Source organism: Trachinotus anak, unplaced genomic scaffold (genome assembly GCF_046630095.1).
Source record: "Trachinotus anak isolate AG129_WGS33_773 ecotype Australia unplaced genomic scaffold, CSIRO_AGI_Tana_v1 ptg000003l, whole genome shotgun sequence".
NCBI lineage: Eukaryota > Metazoa > Chordata > Actinopteri > Carangiformes > Carangidae > Trachinotus > Trachinotus anak.
Genome location: NW_027273854.1, coordinates 19201508 through 19221571, shown reverse-complemented (window position 1 = coordinate 19221571; position 20064 = coordinate 19201508). Strand labels below are relative to the sequence as shown.

The 20064-nt window shown below is 42.4% G+C and overlaps 2 protein-coding genes across 3 annotated transcripts in view; one reads left to right on the top strand and one right to left on the bottom strand.

The window, feature by feature from the left end:
* Positions 1-17273, bottom strand: part of grin2ba (glutamate receptor, ionotropic, N-methyl D-aspartate 2B, genome duplicate a) — a 128833-nt gene extending 111560 nt beyond the window's left edge. The window contains exons 1-4 of one of the 2 annotated variants that reach the window (XM_071474401.1): positions 17134-17273; positions 16542-16709; positions 8753-8891; positions 7401-7508 (exon numbers count right to left, since the gene is read on the bottom strand). In XM_071474401.1, the coding sequence (XP_071330502.1) occupies positions 7401-7427 (27 nt within the window). In that variant the 5' untranslated portion in view covers positions 7428-7508; positions 8753-8891; positions 16542-16709; positions 17134-17273. Of the gene's footprint in view, positions 1-7400; positions 7509-8752; positions 8892-16541 lie in introns of both variants that reach the window. The other variant, XM_071474402.1, reaches the window with a different exon arrangement.
* fmc1 (formation of mitochondrial complex V assembly factor 1 homolog) lies at positions 17259-19527 on the top strand. Its single transcript, XM_071474416.1, has 2 exons — positions 17259-17440; positions 18811-19527. Exons 1-2 carry the CDS (start codon positions 17312-17314, stop codon positions 19012-19014), a joined length of 333 nt encoding a protein of 110 aa, XP_071330517.1. The 5' UTR covers positions 17259-17311; the 3' UTR covers positions 19015-19527.
* The last annotated feature ends 537 nt before the right edge of the window (positions 19528-20064 follow it).

Below are 20064 nucleotides of genomic sequence, written 5' to 3'. Positions count from 1 at the left end.
ATGGAGCATCTCGGTGACCCAGCGGGCTGATGTGCATATCCTGTATTTGCAACATTCTCCACTTCTCTCTCAGGTCAACTATTGATATTTAAAATGAAATGTGTTGTGGATTCAAGTTAAATCCTTATAGAGCTTCTTAGTTTTGTCAAATCAACTTTGTTTCAAGCTGCTTCCAAGTCTAGTAACTCCTATTGATCACCAAGGGCTCAGTATGAGAATTCGAAAACTTCTCACAGCCAATCTCTCTCTCCCTCACACACACACACACACACACACACAGACACACACATCCTTAATGAGGGTGCTATCAGGGTCTGGCTATGTGAATGTGTTCTAATTGTCTCATCTTTCCAGGCGGCACATTCTTGGGCCGAAGCCTAATTTAACACCCAGTCCTCGTCTCGTGCGGCTGTTATTTACACCACGCCCCACATCCACTCACTTACACCCCCTTCAAAAGTATCTCTGCACACTAACCGTCACACCCTCACTCACACCCACGTCACTGCTCACTCTGCACCCACTCATCTTTCCCTTATTCCCTCATCTCCACTCATGGTAAATTAATTGCCAGGCTGCTGTCATGTGACACCAGCCGTATTAGAAACATATGTGCACTGGTCCCCTTGTTATTCTGTTTACCACAAAGGAGACACCTCTGAGCACGCTGCAGAAACAAAACTCCAACGTGTTTAGCACCTTTAGAATATGGCTAACTGAGATGTTTCAGTTGACTGGGTGTCAGAGGACGGTTTCAAAAACAGTGACACAGGTCATGATATTCATCATTCTGGCAGGACACTAGAATTTAGAAGTAATATTATAATGTGTCCAAATCATGTATTTCCTTTTCCCAAAAGAAGAGGAAGAATGAAAGTATTTGAAAATTAAAGCACCTGTTATCAAAATTCAATAATAACAATGTATCAAATGACACATTGAAACAGGTCACGCACAGTGATGAAGCTACAACTCAACCGGTTTCACAAAGAGAGACTTAGACTATAGCTGAGATATAACAAATAGTCACATGGCTAAATTCAACCGTTGCACAAAGCTGTTTAGTTCTTGACTATCTTAAGGTGGAATGTGGTACAATGAATTTTTTTTTTTTTAAATTGGAAAAAAAAAAATGGCCGACCGAAGAACCTTATCCAACCACTGAGCCCCAGCAGAAAATGTTTGTGTTTTGGAAGAATTCAACAGTTACAAGGACGTTTTATTTGAGAAATTCAGCGAAGAGTAAAACAATAAGAAGAAATATGATTTGGAAATAAAAATGGCTGCAGTCTCTATAAAAACTTTTCCTTCTCATTGCTCTCTCCAGAACAGCGTTAGCAAACCACAATCTATGAGCCATGTTTTCTTGTTTTTGTTGTTGGGTGATACTGGTCACCGCAGGTGTCAGTGATTGTTACCATGGTAACACTGATCTTAGAACTGAGTTAGCCTGTGGTGTCTAATATCTTAAAATGAGTCACTTTTTATTTTTGTGAAAGTCTTACTTGCATTAGACTAATCTATGCGAAAAATTAAGACCGGTCGAACTCAGCTCCAGCCTTTCCAGCCTGCAACATTACTGTTTTGGTTCACTCTCACCACTCTAGCGTCATTTTAGCTCCAATAACTAACTAATAACAAATTTGTTTGCAACAAGTTCACCTTATCATCTGTCAATGTTGTGTTCCCAACTCGTCTCCACTGCTCCCAAGTAGCCAAAAAATAAGTTATTGCAAATAAACACAACACGGTAATACACTTGCTGTCACCCAAAATGACAAAATCCTATATCCAGGTTGTAATAAATATGTCATATTATGTGACCTGCAATAGTCACGCTACTATATGAGACAACTGAGTGTTTTTCTGTTTTGGTTTTTGATTTTCAGTTTTGAAAAAGCAACTGATGCAGCGCGACGATCGGGCCACAAACAGTCACACTGGCAAAGGGAAAGATTGAGAAGATTTCTGAAGGTTTTTCCAGCATGTTCATGATGGTAGACAGAGACACAAATGACACTGTGTGGAAATTGATCCATAATTAATCCATGAGTATGAAATCTCCTGTCCAAAGAAATGTTTGCAAGGAGTTTTCACAATTGAACAATCTTACACCGGCACTTACATCGTTTTCAGTAGTTCTGAAACTCTGGTTCTGGCTTTCAGAAATCAATGTGAGATGCAAACAGGAACAATCGACTGAATACACAGAAGAGGTTAAATGGCTGAATGAGAGCTGCATCGTCTTCAGGCGCATTGAGTTTAATCAGTCAGACTTTGACAAACCTATTATGTTTGTGTGCCTTACAATAGCTCACATCACAATCTCGCTTCTCTTCCTTTTATCTGTCTGCCTAGTTAGAAGCGTTATACCATCTTTCTGTTCTATACGAGACACACTGGCATATATGAACTACTCTCTTCTTCCCTCCCCCTCCCCCCCTTCTCTGTTTCCCTCTCTCTCTGCAGCCTAACTGCCACATATCACACATTTTGACAGTATGTGGATGAGGTCCCTCAGGGAGGCAATAGCTCCCACTTGGGAGTTCTTCCGCTAAAACTCCTGGTGGGCATTTTTCCTTAACATAACACAATCAATAACTTTTAGTATTATCTACTGGCAAACAGACACACAGGGAAAAAAAAACTGTAGGAGGCTTTAGGACAGACTGATGCCGAGGCTGAGAGCCTGAGAGGCGGCAGGCAGGGCAGAGCAGGCTGTGGAGTTGGCTTTGCTTTGCTGAGGCCAGTGAAGCGAGGTGAGCATTAGTTATGACATATCAACAGCAGCAGGTCCAGGAGACGCTGCCTCGCATCCGGGTTATCTCCAGCTCTGCTCGCCAGAGAGAGAGAGCACTCAGGGATGGTCGAGGGTCACTGCCCATGCTTGACCATTTCATCTTTGCAACATCACAAACAGGCTTTTAGAGATTTTGTGTGTGAGTGTGTGTGTCTGTGTGTGTGTGTGTGTGTGTGCGGCTCTGGTGATGATGCACCGCCATCCAGTCTCATAGCAGGGGGCGTGGCTTGCTCCTGGTAGAACACTGTATCAGGGAAAGTAATCCCTTCTCTGGTACGGGCTGATTTATTGTCCAGCACAGCTTTCATAATGGGAAAGAAAAACGTAGCTTAGTAGAGCGGAGATGAACAAAAAAGAAGTTTAAATAGCATTACTTAGTTGCAGCTTCTATACAACAAGACATTAATCAAATTCTGGAAGTATAACATTAATCATGTTCTGTGACACAAGTGTTATTATTCCGAATTAAAGCTGGATATGAGGAGCTGCCCTTAAATCAAGGATGACAACACCAAGTCTAAGTTGTTCCACAGAGTTATGTAAAACCTTTATTCAGTCACTACTGAACATCACAATGGTCTTTAGAAAGTTCACTGCCCTTCCAGCTGTACATTATTATACTCCACTGCAGTATAAACTGAGTACAAATGAAGAATGTGTTTGTTTTATAATTCAGCTGCAATCATCCTTTCTCTCAACTACAGAGCAAATCCCTCTGACTCTCTGCGTTGTGAGTCCTCCGAGCATCAGCGCAAGTGTTTCCTGTCATAGACTCTGACCTGTAGCACACGCCGAAACAAACCGTTCGCTGACTTCAACAATGCACACCTCTTGATGAGGCCACAAAACAACAAATCAGCTGAGGTGGAGTGCAGGACATATCTGTGCACATTATAGTCGTTCTGTGCAGTGCTGTGCAGATATACAGTATATAGAAAACCTTTTAGACAGTCATACATTTACCCCCAGTACAATTATATGAATTAAATACACTGCAATATACACATATACAGACACAGATACGCATTCATTTATCAAGGATGGCCACTAACAATTATTTTCATTATTGATTAAGCTCTAACTTTACAATTAATCTATTATTGGTTTGGCCCAGAGGGCAGGCATGGAGAGAGGCAAACATACTTTGTGAGATGAGATGAGTGTAGTCTGATGCTCTAAAAACAATGTTTAGGACCATTGATTTGACTGGGAGTCATAACTCAGTCAAATCTGAAGACACAGACATGATACACACATTTTTTTTTCACTCAGTGTGACTTACACTTTCCAAGGATCTCTCTTTCTCTCCCTCTCTCTCTCTCTCTCTCTCTATCTGATGTCGATGTGAATAAACGTCAATAAACCCACTTAGCGATCGTAGGAAAAAGACTCTGCTCAGAACTCCAGAACTTGCCTGAGGAACATTGTGGTTTTAAGTTTTCATCAGTATCAATGTAATCCAGTGATAGCTGTCTGTACATCCATGGATACACTGCAAATGGGAACTGCTAATAGCTAATTCGGCATACTTTTAATGGCGCTAATTTGTCAAAATGTTAACAAATATAAGCTTAAAAAAAAACAGAGGTCAGCTAGATCCCCGACTCTATGGCAAGGAGGAGGGAGCAGGGTGCGTCAGCTTAATATTGTCTGAGGGGAGGCCCACAAAGGACCCACCAAAGGTTTTTAAAGTCAGTCATTTGTGAGAAATGCCCATCACAATCTTCCAGACAACAACATGATGTCTTCAGATTGCTTGCTTTGCTACATCAACACTCTCAATTTACTTTACAATGATATAAAACAGCAAAACCTCACATTTGAGAAGCTGGACATTCTTCCATGACTTAATCAAATCTAAAAATTTCCGTTGATCAACTAGTTGTCTCAACATCAGATGTATCCTTCAAACCTGGACAACAAACACCAAAAGCACCTGGAGCATCCTCACAGCAGCATCTGAGGACGTGCCAGAAAATAACAGATGCCACCAAAGCAAATGCTGGAGGTGCAGCGCTCAGCTAATGATTGGATCTGCAGGCCGTTTTCCAGGTGACTTATGTTACTGCTCCGCAGCTGGAGACAAGAATGAGTGAAGTTGTATTGATCTGCTGTTTTGCAACCCAATCGATGCCACCACACAGATCTTAGCTGTGTTTTCAGGTTAAGCTAAAAACACGTGATCCTGCAGCTCAGGTTCAATTAATATTAACTGATAGCATTGCTCTGCGATAAATAACCACCTCGTATGATTTGCTGCCGCATCTTACAAGTTTATTCAATTACAAGATAATTGAACATCAGTGGAGCCTGGGTTGAACAATATGATTGGATTCATTACAAAGACAAACGTGCCGGGGTGAGTTTGCCATGACTGAATAAAGTTTATCCCAATAAGACTGAGTTCTTAAATTAATGAGATATGCTCACACGCCGCTGTGTAATTTTACATATGGTGACAAAACACAATAGACAGTAGCACAAGCACATCAGAAGTCATTGTCTTCCAGAGAAAACACACAGCTGCACTCTTTCTATCTTCCACTCCACGTCCCTAGAAACAATTGCCAAAACACTTCCTCTCTTTTCCTCCTCTCCCTGTTTCTTTTCTCCTGTCCTCTTCTTCATCAAAAGCCTCCTAACTCCACGGCTCTTGAATTTGCTCTAATTTAGGAAGACACAATCGAAGGAAAAAAGAAAAAAAAAAAAACTTCCTTTGACTTCAGAAAAAAAAGGAATGATGTCAATTATGAATATTCTCCCAAAATAAGCACATAAGCACATTGGTTTATTCAGCAGAAGAATGCAACACCTGACTTAAAAAAACACTATTAGAGGAGGACGTATAAACCCAGGAGGTGCTCATTTATCTCAATGTTATGCTTCAATACAGAAATCTGCTGTTAATTACATCTTGTACATCAGCAGGGAGGAGAAAGGTGATCCTAAAATATTTCACAACTATATTTCACACAGCATTAGTGTAGTCCATCAGTTTTCCGCGTTGGGTATGAATGATGACATGAGTCTAAATAAGAGTCTGCTGCTAATTGGATTTGTAAAAAAAAAAAAATTGAATGAAAAGCCACGCTGCACTTAATTAATGGCGCTGAGTGGTGGTGATATAATGAGGGGCCAAAATCCCATTTAGGTTATGTACACGGGGGTTGGAGATAAAGCTTTTTTAAAAACTCATGAGACATTATTATTCGAAGATGTCCTCATTTTCGGCATTATTCCAGCCAGTGCGTTTTCTGAGCAGTTTATGTAAGAGCAGGAAGCTTGCTGGACATAATAATAAGCCTAACAGATTAATAATTGGGATTTTTTTTTCAAAGACAACAGGGCGGTGTTGTTAATGAGATTCACCATAACTGCTAATTCATATATATGGTAATGTTTTATGACGTAAGGCAGTGGTAGGCAGTATCTGCTGTGTCAGCATTAGCTGAGGCAGCTGTGTGACTTTCAGCGAACGACAGAAGGCCGAGGCCGAGGCACTTCATTACGAAGCTGCACTGCTGCTGCTGCTGCTGCTGCTGCTGCTGCTGGCACAGGCGGTGGCTTCAAGTAATAAGAGCAACTGTGTAATGGCAGCATTTGTAGTGTCCTCACACACTGTGTCCGTCAACCCACCCCCCCTCCCTGCAACCACCATCTCCAAATACAAAAAAACAAAAAAAAAAACAACAACAACAAGAAAAAATGTAGTTTCTCAGTCTTGCTCCTCTGCACCGAGGCTCAGTCTCTTAAACGTCACGGCTGATTAATAGTGCATGGGCAGGGACGGAGAGGGCGGGAGAGGATGGAGTGGCAGAGAGAGAAAGAGAGGGAGAGAGGTGGTAGCGAAAAAAAAGGTTGTGAAGAACTTATGAGCAATTAGAAAAGAAAAAAAAAGCTTAGCAGCAAGGAGTGATGAGATGAATGAAGGCGAAAACGATGGAATGTGCTGATATGATAATGGCCTCTCATGGGCTCTTGTGGCAAATGCACTTGCTCAATGTAATTTAGTTCCAGGGACAGAGAGAGAGTTATGTCTTCTTTTATCTTATCACACAAAACATAGGCTGCTGTCTCTCTCCCTCTTTCATAGGCTACACTCGCGCATGAACACACCTGACAAGCAGCTGACATACACACACACACACAAACACGTCCAAGTGGTCACACACTTGCGCCTCAAAAATCTCATTCAACAAATCCTTTAATTGCCTGATCAATGCCTGTAGAGCCATGCAAATGAAGCCGATAGTCGATAGGGGCTGGGTCAGGCTGAACGTCCACGCGCTGATGCATGCCATTGATCAAAGTGCACACTGTGCTAAAAACCCAGGATTAAACCATTTGTCTGTAGGCTCCACCTTGAACCATTATCCTGACCCTAAAGCAAACCTGGTGTGAAGATACAAAGCAAAAAGGAAGTTTTGGATCATCCATCACTGAGCTATAGGAAAGGCGTGCACGTAGGGAGGCTGCACACGCACAAACACGCACAGGTGAGATAAGGCGGGTTGTTTCAGCGGTTCTCTATAGGGACAACGCGAGAAAGCTAAGAACAGCTCGGGCTGCAGAGAGGCCTCATGCATCAACATCGTCTTACCTTGTGTTTTGCCAGCCAAAGTCTCATCCCAGCGTCTCAGAAGTAGCATGATGGTGCGGCCTGGGACTCCTCTCTCCCTCTCATAGCCTCAGACTGAGGGAGGCTGAACTGCAATCAAAATGACAGAAAGGACAATATGAGTATTGATTGCTAGCAGCTACCGTATCTTGAAATATTTCATTGTCTAGTATTTTTTTTTTTTTTTTTTTGTCATCATAACAGGGACCAACCCTTCTTCCACTGTCCACATATACCACACTGAGACTATGGCCCTGTTCAGACCTGGGATTAACATCAGTCTCGGGTGATCAGATCACAAATCGACAGCTGTAAGTTCAGGAGCGAACGCTTCATCTGCTGGTCTGGGTCACATGTGTCCACGTTCTTTTAGCAGTGTGAACACATCCTGGGCAACACTGAATGATCACCTGTTAATGTTATATTAAAGGTCCCATATTTTACACTTTTCCAGTGAAGTTTTGATATCCATAAGAAGATATATTTGTCATTGTAATTTTACATCTCCTCTCTCAGGCCCCTCTCTCGAGCTCGAGTAACAACAGGTCAGTGAGCCAATCAGAAGAGAGGCTCCTCTGACTGGCTGACTGTTTTTTGAGTGATGTCATAAAAATATAGCAGGTAAACACTCAGAGAAAGCAAATCCTGCAAGGTTGGATGGTGGATCCAGGTGGGCTGGGCTTATGACATGGCTGAGAGCAGTGACTGATTTTTTCTGACATCACAAAATTACAGAAGCTTGTTTTAAGGCTCAGTTTCGGAATACAGGCTGTGTGCATTTCTCTGTGGACTGAGCACTTTGATACTTTCACAGTGTTAATATAGAACCTAGACCTGCTTTAAATTTAAAAAAGTCATGGACATTTCACTTATACAATATTGGACCTTTAATGCCAGGTCTAAACAGGGCCTATGAATTCAAATTTAGAGGTATTTTTTCTGGCTAATCACCTGGAATAATACCACCTGTCAACATCAAGAGTTTAATTAACTCTATAAAGTGGACTACAATGGTCGTGAAGTAAACTAGTCCTTTATCATTTTCGGGTGTCACTCCACCAGGGGTTTGTTTGCTCTAACCAGCTGCACTTTATCTAATCAATATGTTTTAGGCTTCATGGTTAATTGAATGGCACATCTCTACCACTTCATTAGGTGTGTGGGATTTGCAAATACAGATGTTCATGAATGGAGAGGTGAGATTAAAAATGAGATGACATTGCTGAGCATTTATCTCTTTCCCACATCGTAATCCTTTAAGTATTGATTGCAAACGAGGAAGGTTGTTTTTTTGTTTTTTGTTTTTTTTTTATTTTTTGGCACCGGGAACTCACAGCAGTTTTAGGTAAAATCCTCGACGGGTCAAGAGGGTAAAGCAGCAATTTCGAGGTAATTGTACTCCACAGGAGCAGCTTCACTTCTGTTCCTCCGAAGAGATGTTTGGCGTTGCTTGTTTTTCTGACGTCTGCCAGTCTGTTATTGCAGAGGAAACAGGGAGGACAGAGGGTTAGAAGCAGGTCACAGGCACTTAGACTCTAATAAAAGCATACTGCGCTTTGGCACAGTGTGCAACCTATGACCCCGCTCCCCTTAGAATTAATAAGGTAAGATTAAATGAGGGGAATTTAAAATGCACAGCTCAGTGCTTAAAATGGTTATCTGAACACAGCGGTCTGTGTTACTGTTTACAATCCAAATCCACTGCGAAGGCCCTTTCTGTTCTGTAAAAAAAACAATGTGTCTCTATCCTTAATCTGTTCAAATCCATCTCACAATTCTCTTTAGTAAACTGTGTGTGTGCATGTGTGTGTGCAAGGATAAAACAGTCTGATTTGAGGAGAATCCAACCCAATATGATAAATAATATACTTTTTTTTCCAAATGTAGTGTAATACTAAATTGTCTCCTCATCCCCAACTACAGTATGTACTGCATCAGAAGAATAACAAATAGCTTCTATTAATACTGATTACACTCATATATCATGAACACCCCCCCCCAGAGGAGTCCATATGAGGGGTCTAAACTGAAAGGAGGGTGGGGGGGGGGGCTTGGGCCATACTTTAGGTAAATGAATGATTAATTGAAATATGTTGATGAATAATAAACAAGTCTCTGCGGGGTAACAGATTGTACTCTTCATATTTAATAGAGCGATGGGCCTCACAAAACACATACACACACACACAGCAACATGCGACGACAGACAAACACACTCGTCACATGTAGGCTACGCTCGCCGCTTCACAGTCGACACATGAAACAGGAGGGTTGAACGTACAGCAGATTAAAACATCAAAGAAGGCCTACGCTGCTCACTTGAAACGCCCAGGCTCTTTTAGCTTGTTTCTTAGCTCATACTAATCCCACAAAGGGGCCTAAATGTAGCCTCTCTGTACACACCGTGTACTCCCATCTCCTCTCATGGACAGCGTCTGTGTCGATACAAGTCCTCTTAATCAGCTCTGATGAATTATTGAATAGCCTTTTTATATCAGATCATGACCCGTATTCTGCTCGCTTGAAGTGAATGTGCTGCCAATAAAAACTGAGATGTGCTTTTTTTTTTTTTTATCTTGTAAGTCGTCCCACATAGGCTTCCCGCTCGCACTCTGATGGTTGAACAGGATTCAGACACACACACACACACACACACACAGGCTGCAGAACGTTACGAGCTTTAGATGGAGCTCCGCAGACTGATACACTCATTTAACAAGATGATGGACGAGGTGCTCGTGTAGCATCACGCACATAATGTGAATCTGAGGTGTGAAGTTTGAACTCATGCCTCACTGTGGATTTCATGAGCTCAGATCATCCTTAGGCATTTTTTCAGTTTGACTTCTGATGCACACACTGACATGCAGCGATGCTTTTGAACACAGCAGATCCCTCGACGGCTCAGAGTGGAAGTTAAAATATCTGATGGAGTGTTATTGCTGCTTGCGTTAATGCAGATGCAGTGCTCAGAGCCAGACACAGGAGTTGCATTGTTGTCTCATTAGAGAGCACATGGGGAGAAAGAGAGACAGAGAGAGAATCAGTAGGAAGAGGGGACAGGATTATGAATCTCTTTAGCCCCTGCTGTCTCCTCTCCTGGCCTGTTTATCAATGACGACCGCAAACACTGTGCTTATGAAATCTCTTAAGCTCTGTTTGGAGACTTTTGGCAGACTTCTTTTTCCACGTAAGCTCCTGGCATCAAATTCTTTCAGACACTAAAAATTGACACGACGCTTAAAATACTTCATTAGTGCTATATATACATAAAACCTGCTGGCAATGTATACGCAAACATTACTGACTGAGAATGAAGGTGCACTTTAAATTTAGCGTTACACTAAAAAACAAACTGGGTAAAACATTAACTGCATTGTGACATTTGGCAGGTACATTCAGCAATACACCAAATATGATCCTACTTTCCAAGGTGACTGTCATAAAACCTGTGATCCATTTGGAAAAAGCTCAATAAAAATAATCACAACTGCAATCCAGCACTTGACAAAGAGCTACTTGTGCCACCACGATCGCCAACAAATCGCCTCTGTATTTGCGTGGGAGTGATGCTCAGCTGTATCCATCTTCCAAACGGTTCATTTGGACAGTGATTGCTCGCTCTACCACCCAGCTATGCTCGAAAGGAAAACACAGTCAGCTTCCTCTGCATAGCACTCGTCAAATCAGCTGTATCAACTGCAGTTTTCCAGCTAAGTGGGACATAACGTTCACATCATTGGCCATTTTCCTGCTGCCTCCCTCCACCACATTGGCAAGACAATGATATAACCGTGTTTTACCTCTTCATAAAAACTGCCAAGCACTATTTTTTGTGATCATTACAGTAAAAAGACAGCAGCGAGCCATGTGTCAGGAGGCAGAGTTTGCACCCGAGACGTCCATTTTGCAGCGTGGCAGCTGTGACAGCTTTGACAGAATACCTGGGCTTAAGTGCCCATCTGTAGATAGGCTACAGGGGTCACATGTGTGCCAAGAGCACCGAGCAGAATGGGTAATGGTCCAGGGTTATGAGACCAGGTCCCAGGTGGATTTGGTAGGTATGGAGCCGTAACCTTGACCGCGGAGCGAGCGCACACACGCGTAGACACACGCGGTATAAATTCAAACTGCTGTCAGCCAAATGATAGGAAAGTTAATCAGAGAAAAGGGGTCAATCGCTGCAGGACCTATGACGGATAGACAGGCAAAGTGACTGCGTGTGTGTGTTTCTGTGTGTGTGTGTGTGTGTGTTTCTGTGTGTGTGTGCAGGAAAGAAAGAGAGTGGGTGTGAATGTGAATTTTGCTGTAGACTCAAATTTTCATTCCTACACACTCCACAAGGAGATGAGATACACTGCCGGTCTGTCTTTGGAATAACAGCAGATAAAAATAATTACACTGAGAAAAGGGCAATGTAGTCTACGTCTTCATGTAGATTACTTTATTGATCTACATATATATTCCTCTCACACACACACACGCACACGCACACACACTCCGCTGCTTTAAATAAGAGTGTGGAGCAGCACTGAGCAGATGATTTGATAGGCAGAAGTGGCCTCTCCATCGGGCGGACGGAAGATTAAGTACAAAACTATAAAGGATGAAGTGTGGAGATTCATTTTAACATGTGAAGTAAATTATCAGGCACGTTGCATGAAAAGATCTGAGCGTATGGATGTGATTTTATTTCACATGCATAAAATGCATCAGAGAATTAAAGGCTCATGGGGGGAAAAAAGACTACAAAGGATAAATGGTGGTGAAGTGTGAGGGAAATTACAGATCTCTGATAATCCGTCAATATCCATTTAAATTCTGCCTAACCCTGCACACACACACACACACACACACACACACACCCACACACAAGTACATAAATACTGAGTTAATGACCAGAAATATTAAGGTGAATATCTGCATCAGTAAGAATCATCATCATCCAAAACATGCAACAGCAACAGCATGTGTGGATTCAAAGCACCGTACTCACCTATTTAACCCTTAACACTGAGAAATATTAAATTTAATCGATTTTGAAGGCTGGAGAAATTGTAAGAATCATGGCTATTACATCAACTAATAGACAAAGATGTTGCTTGAGTCTTTAATCCGCGTTAGTGAAATCCCATTAAGATTCAATAGTTGAAAAAGAAATATTGAAATCAGCTTCAGTCCCATTACAAAAAAAAAAGTGAAAAAAAAAAAAAAAGTGTCCCGAATTTAGAACAGTTTTTGATAATTGTTAATTATTTTTTCATTTGGAATCAAATCCAGGATTTAAAGGGTAATTCCACAGGAAAACGGCTATATCCAGAGTGCCTTTATCAGGGTGACGCTTGCTCAAAAGTCCCACTTCCCATTATCTTCATGTAATGAAGAGGAGAGGCATTAAATCTCCTTCAGGAAAAAAAGTGGAAATATAAAAGATGGTATGAACAAGGAAATGAGTTGTGTGGTTTGCTTCACTTTGCTATGCATCTGTCTATTGCCTCTCTGTAGCTCACTCACACACACACACACCAAATTATTCAGTTACTTTACACTCAGCTTAATACTTCCGAGCCAACCTATCTCTAAAAATTCAAAAGATTATTCATGAATAATCTGCCGCGTGTATTTCAATAAATGGAAGTAGTCAAGCTGATGAATTGCACAAAAAAAAAACGTCACCAAAATGCAAAAATAAACAGCAACAACTCTCTAATGGAAGCAAGTCAATGACATGTGAGTGGTGGGTTATGAAATTTTTAGACAGCAAATGAAAAAAAACAACATGGAACAACAAATAAATCAATAAGTGGATCAGTTCAGAGGGGGTGAGAGGGTGAAAGTGATGGAGAAAAACAGATGTGGAAAGAGGTGATTAAAGAGATTAAAGCTTGAGGCAAAGTGAGTGAAAAAAGTGAAAATTATGGTGGAGGGAAAAAAAAGGGAAAAAAAATCCTCTGGATGATGAAGCCAGTTTTTTTGTTGTTGTTGTTTTGGTTTTTTTTCCTAGTCCATTCTCTTTGAGTGCTTGTGTGTCTGTCTGCGGGAAACAGAGTCAGTTCAGAAAGATACGAGACAGAGAGAGAGCGAGAGAGAGAGAGAGAGGGAGAGAGAGGGAGAGAGAGAGAGGGAGAGAGAGAGGAAACGAGGGCAGAGGAAAGGAAGGAGGCAGAGGAGTGTATAAGCACAGATGACACCCCGACAGAACGGACGGAGCACTGTTCGGGCTCATGAATAGGGCCTCTGCTCAGTTTGACCTTCACCTGATGAACGTGAAGCAAGGGAACTTAAACGCACCTCAGTTTGCTAATAATAACGCACACATATCCTCCGCAGAACGGATGTGGCGTTTTTTTGACGTCTCTGAATGTGCATGACAGAAAACAAAAGGACGTGTGAGGAGGAAGAGGAGGAGGAGGAGGAGGAGGAGGAAGGTGTGTGATAAAGGGGCATTTCAGACATTTTAATGACAGAGGAGACTTTTGTGCAACAACACAGAAATGACAAGGCGGTCAAAATGTGGGTCCATGATGACGACTGAAGAGGGTGCTTGCTTGATGAGTCGCTGTGGTCTCGGTGGAGGAGAACAAGAAGAAAAGACAAGTCAGAAGACACAGATTATAGTATGCAAGGGGAGAGTGACGTGACGATGACATGGCATGAGGCAACAATCAGCTGAGAGACGCATGGGAGGGGAGCCAGAGTAGGCCGATGAGCGTGTGCGTGTCTGTGTGTCTGTGTCTGTGTGTGTGTGTGTGTGTGTGTGTGTGTGTGTGTGTGTGTGTGTGTGTGTGTGTCAAGGTGTGTACCCCACACAAAACACCTTGCATACACAGAAAAGGAACAAAGACTTTGAGACAGACACTAAACACTAAATAGACCTACCTATGGTTAGATTTAAGAATCGCCCAAAAAAGATGCATAGGATGGTAGGAGGAAAAAAGAGAAGGGGGGAAAATAGGAAAAGGTACAAAAGTGAAAAAGGCATAAATAGAAAATACAAGCAAGCCAATTAAAATGTCTCTATTAAAGCTGTTTAAAGGAAATTAAAACAGTGGTGGAGTCAAAAAAGTAGCCAAAGTTACAGGGTGGACAGTGAGTGGAGTGGTGGTGGGGGGGGGGTGGGGGGGGGGGGGGGAGAAGGAGGAGGAGGGAGGCGGTGAAGGGAGGAGGGAGCGTGGGCTGCACAGGGATAGAAAGGGCTGGAAGTGATAGCAGTGGAGAGGGAAGGAGGAATGAATGAAGGGGGGGGAAAAAAGAGGATAAAGGGGGGCAAAAAAAATCCCCCTCCTCTTTCTCTTTCTCTTTTTCTCTGTCTCTCTGCCTCTCTCTCTCTCCCTCCTTGTCTGGCTCATAAATAGAAGAAATTGTTGACCAGGTAAATGGCGAAATAGATGAGAAGACAGAGGACCGAGAGAGCAAGCAAATGAAAAGGTAAAGCACCTCCCAGCAGCGCGATGAGGAAAAAAAAGAACAAAAAACGAAAGATAAAAGCAAATACTCCAGTGGCCTCCGTTGTCTCCAGTCTATATGTGGAAGGGGGGATTGGCTGTTGCCAGTTGTTCCCCTTCCCCGGCTGCCTTCTGCTTTCTTCTGTCTCTCCTCCCAAAAAGGACTTCCCATCCAGATGACAAAAGCCACAGATGTCCTCTCCTCTCTCTCTGTCTCTCTCTCTCTCTCTGTCTCAACTCTGGTCTGATATCACGTGCCACTCACACAGGTTAGACATTGTTGCAGCAGCAATGCACAGTATCATCAATATTGCTCAGTGGGAGAAGAAAAAAAAAAAAGGCATTGGGGCTGCTGCTAGTCAAGCACTGCCTGCCTCATGAGGAAGGATACTGAGCTGGAATTGCTCTGTCTCCCCTCTCCCGCCCATCCCTGCGAAAAGATGGGAGGAAGGGAGGTGGGCCCACTCTCTGCATTAGTATTCATTGAGAGAGTGTGTGAGAGAGAGAGAGAGAGGCAGAGAGAGTGAGGGAGAGAGAGATGAGGAGGAGGAGGAGGAGGAGGAGGAGGAGGAGGAGGAGGAGGAGGAGGAGGAGAGGGGTGCCTTCCGACAAATGTCGAGGAACCAAACCGGTGTGTGAAACTGATAAGAGACTGGCTCCCCCTAGAGTCAATTATCAATACACAAGCTGGAATAACTGGAAACACTGGGAGTGAAGTGATGGCCTGTGAAGTCTAATGACCTGTGACCTGCCTTCAGGGCATCCAAACACCTGCTGTTTGAACATCCGAGCAAGAATTCACTGCTTCAATTTTACAGTGTGTCACTGCATTTCGCACGGTATCACTGCAATCCATTTACAGAATGAATCGGTGTTCAACTGTTCGACTGAAATCACTGTTTCTAATCTCAGTGTGAAGACACACCGTCAACCTTTCCGCTCTACACTCTCTGCTTTTGCACAGAGATTGAACAAAAGCATTAAAGGATTTTCCGTTCATGAAGCAAACTGATCCTTTTCTCTGCATTTTGCCCAAAGCCTAACTCAGTGTTGCTATGGTGACAGATGACCGCTCCAAAGTGTCCAAATCAAAGCAAGTAGCAGACAAAGATAGGTTGGTAAAAAGCACCCTTCAAAGGCAAAGACTGTTTGTCTAGTGTCTCTGTTTCTGTGAATGGAATGACATGGGCCAAATAACCATGTTTACTGAGATCATTACATTTCACTTGCAAACCAAGACAGGACACTACATTGTGTACAATAGGCTTTACAGAGCCTTACACTAAAAACAGTGCGAGGTAACCACACCGTTTTGTTTTTCTTTTGCTCTCTTTTGAGAGATTATCGTCAATTTATTCCCACAGCCAACCCTGCAGTGCATGTGTGGTTTTGTTCTATCTATAATAAAGTTGTTATTTATAGTAAAAGGAAGAAAGAGACGGAGAGAGGCAGAGAGATGCTGACAGATCCTGAAAGAAAATATGATTACAAATCCCCACAGTCCCCTCAGTCTCCTCTGCTGGCCCGTTTATCAGACAGTGATTACTTAACTCACAATTCAACTCAAGCCCAGTCTTATTTATAATAACAAGCAAGGATGTGTAAGACTGAGGAGCCAAAACTTCAGGCAAGTTCTGCTTCATTTTTGAATAAATGCATCAGGACAACAAGAAACTACCTCATGATGAATTTGAAGGTGGAATCCATGTGAAAGAGGAGAAACAGTTATTCCATCTTTGCTCTCTCTTGGCTGACGTTGGATGGACCCATCACAAGAGGCAGCATCACACTGGTTATGAGACACATTTAACTTCATGTGCTCAAGCTTTTGCCAAGTTTCAGACATCTGTGGAGAAAAAAAAAAACATGAGATAAATGTCAGAGTCAGTATTATCTTCACCCTGTGTTCATGCTTTTTCCTAATTCCGTTCTTTTGCACCTGTGAGCCCAGGTACAGCCACGGCCCTGTGCTTCAGTAGAGCAAGTGGGCTTCAGCACCTTTAAACACTTTGACAGTATCTGAAGAGAGATGGACAACATCAGTCGTTTCCTTTGTAAAGTGTTAACATTAGACGTGAACCAGCGGCTGTCTACAGTCAGACTTCTGGTGGAAGAGGCTCATGAGCAAGCTACAACCAATCTGATCAACACTGCATAGCAAATACGCACAGAAGAGTTGAATGTAGGCTACAGGTTGCACAGCATAACATTACGCTGCATACACTTGTAGACGTGCCCTGAATATATATTTTACATGTAATTCACAATACCTTTAAACTGTTGCAGGAAAATGTGAGTTGGAAAGAAGCATCACATGCGTTGTCAACTTATCAGTGGGACACAGCGCCGCCTCCTGGTCGATGCGCGGTCATCTCATCGACTGTGCGGTGTTGGATCGATCATGCCTGGCTCGCCTCCAGCGCAGAGCGATCACAACACTACCCAGACATGGCGACGCTGTCATCGCCGCTACGAGTCTGTCGAGGGATACTGAGAGAATTACGTGCCATCCAAGGACCGAGTTACAAAGAGTCCCTGGCCTACAGCTATGTTCTGGACCAGTTTCGTAAAAATAAGGCGAGTTTCTCACCGGCTGCGTTTCGGCTAACCTAAGCTAACTTAGCCTGCTGCCATCACAACCTGCACGGCTAGCGTTAGCTAACCCGACAACTCTCGGATCGTAACGTCGCCAGTTTGCTTGTTATTTGAAACTAATGTTGGCGCTTCAGCCTTTCAGAACAAATGTAGGAATAGAGAGGACACCCAGCCTGACACTGCAGTATTGTTTTTGCCAACTTTGTTAGACTTTTAAGCAAGAGTTCAACGCAAGGTGACTGTGCGGCAGAAGGACACGTTAACATTAGCCAGAAGCTAATGAGCCTCAGCACATCTCAGTGTTAGACGCAGGTGTTAAACTACTCTCTCAGTCTAATGGTTCATTTACTAAACGGTGTGTGTTTACATCGTCGTCGTCGTTAGGCCTCTGCATTAATGTGAACCCAAACTGAATAAAATCACGGCATCATTCAGTGTAATTATTTACCCATGGCATGATACGTTTTATGTAACATTAAAAGTCAAGAAAGCGCCGTTAAATGACACGTTATCAAGGAATTCGTATCCATCCGCTTCAGTAAATAGATCTGGAATAAACACGATGTTATTATTAGTCCTGCATGACCACGTTCATCTTAACACCAAACAAAAACAAAGCAGAGGCATTTTAACTTTTTAATTATCAGTCCCTCTACCGTTAGTTTTTTCACTGGGGGACAGCCCTAAATTCAGCTGTTACGATTAATGTTAATAATGTTAGTATCATGTAAAATAGTAGTAAGTGTTATGTTCATCTAAGTGTTTGTGATTATTTATGTTTCTCTGTTTACCCAATACACAGCTGCCTGTTGACATTAAGGGTTGGGGGCTTTAAGCATGTAGGCTTAAAGCTTGTATTACTTATGCTTGGGAGAACATTGCGTACCAGGGTGGTTGTCTGCATGTGTAGTCAGTGAAGCATAACGGCTAGGAGGAACCCTTGCTTGTCAGTGTGTATTTGTCCCAGCTCTGAAAAGACCCATGGGCGTTATCATGTATATGTGACACTCTGTAGGGACTGGACCAAATGCTTACTGTCCATGTAGCTGTTACGGTTGATTAAGGGAAAAAAAACATTGTGGCAGAAAACCCTGGCGCATCTGTTTTTGTTATACTCTGCACTAAATCTCCATGTTGCCCACCAGCTAGACTGGCTTTTCTGTACAAATGTATATTTCATTTTTCTCTGGTGACAGATTTAATAAACAAAGCAATAAAAGAAAGAATTTCCAACACTGTGTAAATGAACTGACTGTTTGGCAGCCACCGTCAGTGCTATCCATTTATGTTATGATCTGGTTCATCATTTGATCTTCACTAATATTTTTTGTCTTTTCCCCCCCCGCCCACAGGTAACAGGAGAAAGGTACTGCCGTGCCCAGCAGGAGGCACACCATGCCTCACACACATACCTGTGTTTGCTGGCGTCTACCAGGAACCACCTGGCCCTGCATAACCTTTACCATGGCAAGGGGGAGCGCAGCCCAGAAGAAGTTGCAGGCTTAGTGGGGCTCAGGTTGCCTACTCAGCCGGGGGGTAAAGGCTGGGAGAAGTGATGACAAGGGAGGGTACAACATCTTGAAACCCTTCAGAAATGACTTTTCTGTGGCTGATTCATCTGGCCTCATACAATTCACCTCATGTAAAGTAAACTGCAAAGGGATAAATATTTGACCAGAGTCTGGCAGACAGGAGCCTCTGCCACCATGGACTGCCTCGAGGGAGCACCTGTTGTGTTGTTCTACCAATGTTCAAAGGGGGGAGCATGATTATAATCAAATCTGAGTGTATTTCAAGCAACTGTGAAAGTATTACAATGAAAAATGTGTTGTTGAGCTGTAAAACACAACAAAACAAATGAAACGCAGCAGTTGAGACATTGTCGTCTTTAAGAGTCAAGCTGAATGAAGCCCCACATCGTTTCATTTAATCATCCACTGTACCCTACAGCTTATCTACATCTGCGTTTATCTCTTTAACTGTTGAAAACCAAAAGAAAACAGTAAAAAAAAAAAAAAACTATACATTTTTATTTTGATTTATTTGTCTCATTAAAATATTAATCACAACCTGCAACTTTCTGTTTTTTTTAAGAACCTGATTTCACATATCACATTAACAAACCTCCTGCTTGTGTATTACTACATGTACATGCCCTTCAGGAGCCAGGTAAAGGTAAATATTCATCACAACATCCATCAGATGGATGAAATCACTGAGAATATTCAACATGTTACGTGTTGAATGTAAAATTATGACATCACATGGGCTGGGTGAATTATTGTCTTCATAGTCACAGTTGTCTATGAGATTATTTACACTTGTCATCCACTGAGGCATTAACTGCCTTTCTGGCAGTTCTATTGTCAATCTACTGTAAAACAATACAATATCAGTTTGATGAACTTTAAAGGCAACCCAGTGTAGTTAAAGAAACAGGATATTTCAGTCTATGTTACTGATGATCTTGCGCCGATGCAGAAGATATTTGACACTTTTGAGAGTATATAATGACTTAGCTCATTAAAGCTTTTGTCCCTTTTCATGTTTCACTTTTTTGCATTTCCCATTTAACCCCAGCTACAAAACATTAAGTTGAATAGCAG

What these genes read in the sequence shown, in the direction of transcription:
- fmc1 (XM_071474416.1), top strand. Translation starts at nt 17,312, where the DNA reads ATGGCGACGCTGTCATCGCCGCTACGAGTCTGTCGAGGGATACTGAGA. An exon ending in ACCAGTTTCGTAAAAATAAG is followed by an intron (nt 17,441 to 18,810) that starts GCGAGTTTCTCA and finishes CCCCGCCCACAG; the next exon opens with GTAACAGGAGAAAGGTACTG.